At 44.4% G+C, this 9860-nt stretch overlaps 2 protein-coding genes across 2 annotated transcripts; both read left to right on the top strand.

The window, feature by feature from the left end:
• Positions 1-789: 789 nt before the first annotated feature.
• LOC107323356 (arylacetamide deacetylase-like 4) lies at positions 790-4995 on the top strand. The gene is made up of 4 exons (XM_015882335.2): positions 790-1377; positions 2570-2786; positions 3208-3271; positions 3972-4995. Exons 1-4 carry the CDS (start codon positions 1201-1203, stop codon positions 4744-4746), a joined length of 1233 nt encoding a protein of 410 aa, XP_015737821.1. The 5' UTR covers positions 790-1200; the 3' UTR covers positions 4747-4995.
• Positions 4996-5924: 929 nt separating this feature from the next.
• LOC107323364 (arylacetamide deacetylase-like 3) lies at positions 5925-9047 on the top strand. Its single transcript, XM_032448737.1, is given in 5 exon segments — positions 5925-6101; positions 7404-7620; positions 7830-7893; positions 8274-8392; positions 8395-9047. Coding segments are annotated over 5 exon segments (1230 nt in total).
• Positions 9048-9860: the final 813 nt, after the last annotated feature.

The following is a 9860-nucleotide window of genomic DNA, read 5'->3' as shown; positions in this document are numbered from 1 at the left end:
ACATTTCATATCCTTCAATGCACAGAGATGCCTCTACAGATTTGAAAGGCATGGGATTTTTCTAACTTTTGTATAGACAAAACTTGTACAAGGCTATAGGTGCAGTCACTTCCCCTAATCAAACAGTTAGAGATTACTACCAGCTTCCAAAAGTCCATGTATAACACCTCTGGTCACTTGTAATGGAAGAATTAACAACATTCCCCTTCCAGCCACTGCGTTATTACTTTGCCCTATCATTCTGATGTGTGTAATTTTATTCTGTCTGATATCAGAACCAATGCACAATTAAAACACTGAGATCCTTTGATCAGATTTCTCCATTTCGAGTAGAAATGCACATGTGGAAGAAAACACAAGTTCAAAACAGTTGAGATTCTGATGCAGTGACATAAAGCAATAAGTGCATCTTTCCAAAACAGCACTGGCAAAGATCCATTTATCCCTTTAGAGCGCTATTCATCACATGCACATGTATCTCCAGGTAAACTTCTTCTGAAGTGGATTGCTGGACAGTGATAGGACAAGTGGGAATGGTTTTAAACTGAGACAGGGGAGATTTAGGTTGGATATCAGGAGGGAGTTTTTCACCCAGAGGGTGGTGACGCACTGGAACAGGTTGCCCAAGGAGGCTGTGGATGCCCCATCCCTGCAGGCATTCAAGGCCAGGCTGGATGTGGCTCTGGGCAGCCTNCTCTGGGCAGCCTGGGCTGCTGGTTGGTGACCCTGCACACAGCAGGGGGTTGGAACTGGATGAGCACTGTGGGCCTTTGCAACCCAGGCCATTCTGTGATTCTATGATCCTATGAAAAGTATTTGATAATGGCACAGGCTTAAGGAATACAAACACCTCGTGTCTCTTCTCCACCCTGAATTGATTTTAATGCAGTTGATTTATTACACTCCTACCCCTGCCAAGGAATGGTTTCCTGCAAAAATTCCAAATGGTTTCTGGCACAGATCTCCTAACAGAATTCAGGACTGGATTTACCTTTTGTGAAACAAAGGGAGTGTGCAGAGGGAGGGCAGGAGAGGGAAAGACACACAGTAATATATTTGCAAAAGGGAGGAGAAAAGCTTTTTATGAGTGCAACCCTCTGACGATCAAAGTCATTTCAGAATCAGGAAGTAAGAAGCCAAAGATATCAGGGAAAGTCAAATCAAAGACATTTCAGATCACTTTGTCCACAGCTCTGCAAAATGGCAGCTATATACACGATCCTTGTGCTGTTCCTGGCAGTTTTTGTTGCTGGATTGATACTCTTGGTCATGGCAGCAATTAATTTTGATTTCTCCAACTCTGAAATTCCTCCTGGAGTGAATGAACCTGTGAAGCTTCGAATCATTCATGTCATTTTGATAAGCACAGCCGTGGTGGTAAGTGAACCTTGTGTGATTCTGATGGGAAGAATGGTGAACCTTAATGCAACACTATAACTTCGCCACTCAAGGCACAGCTATCATGCTGCAAGTTGCATTTAGAGCTCAGTTTTGCTAAAGAAACCTTTATCAGATGCTTTGCATTGCACTACCTTGTTACAATCAGATTATGCCCTGCTCCTGTATGAGGCAGTACACAAGCACTGCCTAACACAGGGGTTATGAGCCTGACTGTGCCTCTAATGTGAATCGTGCTAACCTAGCAATAATTGAATAAGAATACTTAATAGAAATGAAATAGAAGCTGTTTCCATTCAAGGCTCAGAATGTAGCCAGTGCCCTTGGAGGCATGTTTTCAAGCTTTGTTTGGGCTTGGGAGTGAAGGGTTGGGTTCTGTATTGGTTTTGAAGATAAAATTACAGACTGAGCTACTCAGAACTGGTTTGGGGAAGGGGTTTGGTCTTTGTGAAACAAGTGACAAAATTGGGTGAGGTTGCCCAAGAGGATCTGAAAGAATTCCATGTCCCCACATATTTGCAACTTCTGAGCAGCTACACAAGCTTGTTTGGATGGGAACAAAGAGCAAACGAGGGTTTAGGCTGTTAGCAGCACCAGCCTTTTGCCTGGTTGAAGTGACAAAGGATCTCAATGAACCAAGAATGTTAGAGGTAATGAACAGAGGTAATGATAGATGCTAATAGGGGTGTTAAGAATACATGAGAAGTTGTGCACACATTCAATAAATTACTTAAGCACCTCCAAGAGAGATAAATAATTTAAGATTAAATAAATATATTTGTGTATTTCTCAGTCAGGATATTCTTGATTATAGTGGACAATACTAAAGAACTCCAGCATGCATATTCCCGTGCTTCAGTTCAATACAAGATATAATCAGAAAGACTTACTTCACTTAAGCACCTGGAAAAGCCAGTTCTCCTTTTGTCATCTGCCCACTGGTACCATAAACCAGAACTGTATGCTGCAATGTAAGACGGTATGAAAAAACAAACAAACAGGTTCAATATCAAGGTGAGAACAACTCTGTTGTTGTTCCATTTCTGTTTAGAGAACAGCAAATGCACTAGAATAAATAATTTCATTCATTGCCCATTGTCCTTTGCATTGAAGAATACAGAATCTCCTGAGTGAATTCCCTATTTTTTTGTGTGCGTGTGTGTTTGAATAGGGAAAGATTTTGGAAAAGATTGGCATCTGCAGTCAGATCAGCTTTGTTCGGTACATGCAAGGTATTAGGGCTCTGGGAACAGACCAGAAGCTCTTCATTGAGAACCTGTGGTTTGAAGAAGTGCCTGTAAGGATTTACCAGCCCAAGGCTCCATCTACCAGCCCAAGGAGAGGAGTGATGTTCTTCCATGGAGGAGGATGGGTTTTTGGAAGCCTTGGTAAGATATCTAAGAGAAGAAATTACTGTAATTTAGTTTAAAAAGCGGCATCAATTGTAAAGTTGATGGTTGGTTAACCTGTAGCTGCTATGAAATTTGAGTATAACCACAGATGTACTGATGTACTCTTGTAAGTCTTGCTGTAATATCTGCTACGCTTCACATGATTTTTCTTAAAGACAATGATATATGAGTGGAAAACACCAAACATAATGAAAGGAGAAGATCAAGGGGTAAAAAAGATCTGCAGAGCTGTGCGGGAGGAGGCACAGAAAAGGAGTGCTTCTTCCTTGCAGTTCTTAAGTAATAGACAACATTAGAACTCTTGGTGAAAAATAAAAACCCCACGAACAACAAAACACAAACAGAAACAATCAAAGAGTAACACAACAGAAACCCCAAATGAAAACGTTTCTTTCAGAGACCCATGAAAGCCTGTGCCGCACTCTTGCCCGAGGAAGTGAATCGGTGGTTGTGTCTGTTGGGTGAGTCTTTTTTCATGCCATGGTTTAGGGATTATTTTCTATACTGTGAATCACACCCTACAGCCTCTAAGATCATGGAGACAGCTGTAACCAGAGAAATCCTTCTGTGGGATGTGTGATTTTACATTACAAACTCAAACTGCTCTCATATGGACACATCTAAGGCTGACTCGGAATTTTATTGCCTGATTAAATCAAATAATACTTGGGCATGTAACTGGAAAAAGTAGGACATGGTCTTAATTCCCATCTAGAAATCGACAGTAAACAGAGAGTAAGTACAATATTCTACTTAATCCTCACTCAAAGAAACTACTTGATGCTTACAGGACTGACAAGCTAATATTATCATCAATATACTGACAACTATTTCGATGATGAGGACTAATGAACTCATAGAAAGGAAATAGTGCTATCTGACACGTCGAAAGCATGAAATGATTAAGGGTCAGTTCATAGAACCTGGTCATAGATAGCAGCTGAGTACTCCTGTGTTGTTCAAGACCTGAGCAATGCCATAAACAGACGATGACCTAACACAGTTGGCCTCCATCACCTGGCCTTGCTGGTCACAAGCTGTTTTATGACAACTCATGGAGAAATGGAAAGGTAATCAGGGTACTAATGGTGGGAATCTTCAGCAGTACATTTAACATTAGTATCATTCCTTTTCCTACTTTTCTTGTCTCCTGTGCATTAGGTATCGTTTAGCTCCTGAGCACAAATACCCTGCTGCATATGAAGACTGTCTTAATGCTACCATACACTTTATGAGGAATGCAGACCTCTATGGGGTGGATCCTGCCCGTATCAGTGTCTGTGGGGACAGTGCTGGGGGCAATCTTGCTGCTGCCGTTAGCCAGACCCTGGCAGGTAGAACAGACCTCCCCAGGCTGCGTGCTCAGATCCTGATCTACCCAATACTTCAGGCACTGGACTTCAATCTGCCATCCTATAAGCAAAATCAGGGAGTCCCTCCCTTATTCCAAGAGCGCGCTGCTGTCTATGTGTTACAATACCTAAATGGGAATGCATCAAATCTGGAACAAGTCCTGGAGGGTTCACATATTCCTATAGATATTAAATTAAATTACAGGAAGTGGGTGAGTGAAGATTACATCCCTGAAAAGTTTAAAGTCAGGGGCTACAAGCCACACGTGTTACTCGACTGTTCAACCGAAGTTTACGAGACAGTGAAACGGTTCCTTGAGCCCAACCTGTGCCCACTGCTGGCTGAAGATGCTGTTGTTCACCAGCTGCCCGAGTCCTTCATCTTGACTTGTGAATATGACGTGCTGAGGGATGATGGCTTGCTGTACAAGAAGAGGTTGGAGGACAACGGAGTCCGAGTGACCTGGTGCCACCTCGAGGATGGATTCCATGGAATCATCAATTCATTTAATAGTGAATGGTTGTCGTTTTCATCTGGAAAAAGGGGTCTGGAAAATATCGTGAACTTCCTAAAAAGTTTATAGAGACAAATTCTTCTATTCCTTCTATTAAAATTACTCTGTTTAGGTGGGTTTTTTTTGAGTCTCTCATGCTTCTTAATTCCATCTATGAGGTTTAGATAGAAGAGTTAAAGAGCAATTACTTTAAGGAGCAATTATGACATCATGACTGCTGAAAAAGGATATTATATAAAGAAAAAGCAGTGAACAATTCATCCAGCACTGTTCCATGTACAGTCTGCCTGTTTTAATCATCTATCTGGATTAGGCACTTGCTGCTCACTGAATTAATATTAAAGATGCTGTAAAATTTTAAATCAACATCTGGTCTTGCCCATTTTATTCAATTACAACCCATGGTTTTACTCTTCCCAGAAGACTAAGTGTGTTTTGGCAAAGGAGAAAGGTACTGCTATCACAGTACAATGACGTATTGCCTTTACTGTATGTTATGTGCAGTATCTAAGCCTAAGTGTCCCGGTCATCAAGTTCCTTAATATTTCTATGGGCTAAGTGTAGCTAATTGATATTTCACACCTGAATGAATGGAATCAGAATTGCAGCAGTCCTTGACAGAGCTACTTTTACCGGCTTGGTGCAAATTACAGTGGAGATGCTCTACATGTGTTTCTACATTTATCAAACATGAGTAAGCTGAAAAACTTGTTCCTATGTTCAAATACCCCAACAACAAAATAGGGCCAACACATTTATTGTTGTGAAGCCCACACTAGCAGCCATTTCCTTTACAAATGCCCTTGTTAATACCATATATTCCAAACTACCCAAAGAAGGTCTGTAGCACAGGAAGGAGCATGTTGTGGCTGCAGATCATATGCAAGAGCTGATTTAACCTCCACACTAGTTGGCTCACTCTTCACATAAATAGCAACACATCACGAACTAGGACTTCGCTAATTAACTGCTCTCTCCGAACAGCTGATCCTATCATCCGCAATCCAAGAGTGCCATGTAGTATACCAGTCCCTGTATCAATACCACAATTATTGAGCAGCTCAACAGGAAATCACATTCTCTTCTCTCCCTTTTATGATGTGATGCACGCTGGCACCTTGCACAACGTTTCCAAGGATTCTTAAGCGTGGCACCTGAGAGAACTGTTTTAATTTGGGCTGCTCTATCAGTTCGCACCATCTGCATCAAAGACAGGTGTTGAAACACCCCACCTTTGGCTAAGTGAAATGGGATTCTTCTATATACTGCTACTGATACTGCTGGTGATCTTTACTGCTTCGTTCACATTAGCAATCATAAAAACGCTTCAAGTGGACTTTCCCAATGTCCAGATCCCTCCTGAAGTGGATCAACCTGGAAAGCTTCTCATTGTCCATGCACATATGGTTATTACATCTGCTGTGGTGAGTTACTTTGCCATCATTTCTGTCAGAAGTGGGCTTTAAGTGTTATTTTCTGGTTGGTTATATGTGTAAATATATATGTATAGAAGTATATATGTGTGTAAATATATATCTAGGATTGTCGAGGCAATCCTAGATATGAATACAGAGTAGGAGGAGAACTCATTGAGAGCAGCCTCAGGGAGAAGGAAGGACTTGGAGGTCCTGATGGTTGAAAAGCTGAACACAAGCCAGTAGTGTGCACTTGCAGCCTAGAAGACCAACTGTATCCTGGGCTGCAGGAAAAGAAAAGGGACCTACAGGGTAAAGGAGGGGATTGTCCCCATCTGCTCTGCCATTGTGAGGCCCCAGCTGCAGTTCTGCATCCAAGCCTGGGGCCCCCAGCGCAGGAGGGATGTGGGGCTGTTGGAGTGGATCCAAAGGAGGCCTGTGAGGATGCTCAGAGGTTGGAGTGTCTCTCCAATGAAGAACAGTTGGAGGAGCTGAGCTTGTTCAGACTGGAGAAGAAAAGGTTCTGGGGAGATCTCAGTGCTGCATTCCAGTACTTAAAGGAAGCTTAAAAGCAGGAGGTAGACCATATTTTTACATGATCTGCTAGTGATAGGACAAGGGGGAATGGTTCTCAACTAAAGAGGGGTGATTTAGATTGGATATTGGGTAGAAATTCCATATTCAGATGGTGGTGAAGCTCTGACACTGCTGCCCAGAGCTGTGGGTGCCCCATCCCTGGAGGTGCCCAAGGTCACGGATGGGCCCTGGGCAGCCTGAGCTGGTGGGGGGCACCCAGCCCATGGCAGGGGTTGGAACTGGGTGAGCTTTAAGGTCACTTCCAATCCAAGTCATTCTATTAGTCCACAAAATGCCAGAATCCTGTGGGTTCCATTAAGACTTCAGTGAAGGATTTCCTTCCCTTCCTTGTTGTGGTTGACTTTCGAGGACTTTTTTTATGTCTGATCCTTTCTACCAGACCTCAGATATCCCCATCTCTGATAGGATTGCCTACAATGTTGGAATGAAGCTATCTGTGAGAGCCCAAACTGAGCCCATCTTCCCTCACTCCATTTAAATGAAAGATTTACTAACAGTGAGACAGCTCTGTTTGCACTTTAGCTAAGCACTGATGATGTTTTCAGGCCATTCACGGGGCTTTCCAGCCACACTGGTGGGAGACTGGGTGCTTTTAAAGCTGGTAAGATGGCATCTCTTGGGAAACTTTGGAACACAACATCTGCACAGGGCATTCTCTCCCATGCCTGGATACCCCTTGTGGCTCCCTCACAGCCTACCCCTTTCTCTGAACAGGGCAAGATCTTGGAGAAGATGGGATTGTGCACAGAGATCACCTTCACCCGCTACATGCGCTCAGGGAAGAAGCGGGGCCCGGAGCCATGGCTCTGCCTGCAGGACAAGCACTTTGGTGGAGTGCCAGTGAGGATCTACCTGCCCCGTGTGCCATCTGCTGCCCTGAGGCCTGCCACCATCTTCTTCCATGGAGGTGGTTGGATTTACTGCAGCATCGGTAGGGAGGGAGAATTCTGCCCAGACAGCTGGGAGAAGGGATGAAACTGGGCCAGGGGGCAGCGAGGGGCACTGGGCTGCCTCATAGGGAGGTGATGTGGCTGGGGGGGAAGAGGGAGAAGCAGAGGTGAAGGGGTGTGAAGGGCTGAGAGGGACAGAGCTGTGCGCCCAGCTGGGAGCAGGCAGCCCACACACCCCAATTTCTTGCAGATTCCCATGACAACATCTGCCGTTACATCGCTAGAGAGAGCGGCTTCGTGGTTATGTCTGTTGGGTGAGTTAGGTCTGCACTGCCCAAGGTAGTAGGTGATCTCCCTTCCCTTCCCTTCCCTTCCCTTCCCTTCCCTTCCCTTCCCTTCCCTCCCTTCCCTTTTCCCTTCCCTTCCTCCCCTTCCCCTCCATTCCATTCCCTTCCCTCTCCCTTTCCATTCTTCCCTTCCTCTCCCTCTTCCCTTCCTTCCCTTCTGTGTCCACTAACCACGTCCCTCAAACCACAGTTCTGGAAGGCAACGTGCTTAGCAGACAATGAATGCCAGTGGGCTCTTTGGTTGGTGTTCCTGAAAACACAGCAGATAGCACAGGAAAATGCAAGGTGCTAGAAAACTGTTATTCTAGTTACGTTTCCATCTCACCTTGTTTCTTTCTGTGCGTTAGGTATCGTTTAGCTCCAGAGCACAAATACCCTGCTGCGTATGAAGACTGTCTTAATGCCACTGTACAATTCATGAGGAATGCAGAGCTCTATGGGGTGGATCCTGCCCGTATCAGTGTCTGTGGGACAGTGCTGGGGGCAATCTTGCTGCTGCCGTTAGCCAGACCCTGGCAGGTAGAACAGACCTCCCCAGGCTGCGTGCTCAGATCCTGATCTACCCAGGCCTTCAGGCAGTGGACTTGGATTTACCCTCCTACCAGCAAAATCGGGGAGTCCCTCTCTTACTCCGAGAACGCGCTGCTTTCTTTGCATTGCTGTACCTACGTGGGGATGCGCAGTACAAGCAAGACGTCCTGAAGGGCTCTCACGTTCCTCCAGAAATGAGAGAGAAGTACAAAAAGTGGGTGAGCCCAGACAACATCCCTGAGAGGTTTAAGGCAAGAGGATACAACCCTCCAAAAACTCATGACATCAAGGCCGAAGTTTTTAAGAACTTTGAAAGAACTGATGAGCCCAGCCTGTGCCCACTGCTGGCTGAAGATGCTGTTATCCAGCAGCTGCCTGAGACTTTCATCTTAACATGTGAGTACGATGTACTCAGAGATGATGGCTTGCTGTACAAGAAGAGGCTGGAGGACAATGGAGTCCCAGTGACCTGGTGCCACCTCGAGGATGGATTCCATGCAATAATAAGCTTGCATGATTATTGTGGGCTGAGATTTCCATCCGGGAAAAGGGGATTGGATAGAATTGTTCAATTCATAAAAGGCCTTTAGAAGAATCTTTCCTTGGCTATGTTACTCTACCTCAGAAATGAGTGGATGTTCCCAAAGCTTGGATGGTACCTGTCAGCAACAAAGTGATAACCCTCCTCATGTACAACACCAAATCTGAACTTGTAGAACCTCAAATACTATAACCTGAACAGTGATCGCTGTCATTGTGAGGCTCTGGACAGGTTAGCCTTTCCAGTGTTGCTTTTCAGTCCCTTTTCCATTAAATCAGCACCTGATTGATTCCTTGAATTTAATTAAAAGATGATTTACTTCCACGTCAGCATTGTCAATGGAATAATTGGGGTTTAATAGTTCCTGTGGATTACAGTCAGGTTCTTTGCGATGTTCATTTGGCAAGCTTGCCTTTATCTTATTTAGATAAAAAGTGCATGTCACGTATATTGTGAATGGAGGGAGAAGTTAGAAGAAAGCTACAGAACAAAAAAGGGGGAGATGAAGAAAACCTTCATCTAAAGTGATGTGACATACAGGGGATATGGTAGAACCACACCTGCAAGAAGAGCAGCAGCAGCAGAAGGTCTGTGTCAATTTGGGACACCTTCCTGGAGGAAAGTAAGGGCTGCCCTGACTATGAAATAAGCAGGGCTCTATCAACTCCCATTTAATTTTGGGTGTCTCCACTATGCCCCCTGGAGCTCAGGGCAAGATATTGGTTGAGAGGGAACAGCACTTTGTAAGGTATGAGACAGCAATGACAGAATGGGGCTCCTAGTTGGTGCATAGCAGAAGGCTGAGCTTAAAGAGCTAGAAAATAGGAAGCAAAATATTCTCATGTACCTTCAGAGAGTGGTA

The sequence above is a fragment of the Coturnix japonica genome, chromosome 21 (genome assembly GCF_001577835.2).
Source record: "Coturnix japonica isolate 7356 chromosome 21, Coturnix japonica 2.1, whole genome shotgun sequence".
NCBI classification, from domain to species: domain Eukaryota; kingdom Metazoa; phylum Chordata; class Aves; order Galliformes; family Phasianidae; genus Coturnix; species Coturnix japonica.
Note: the sequence above shows the minus strand (reverse complement) of the source record. Positions and strands in the feature narration are given on the sequence as shown.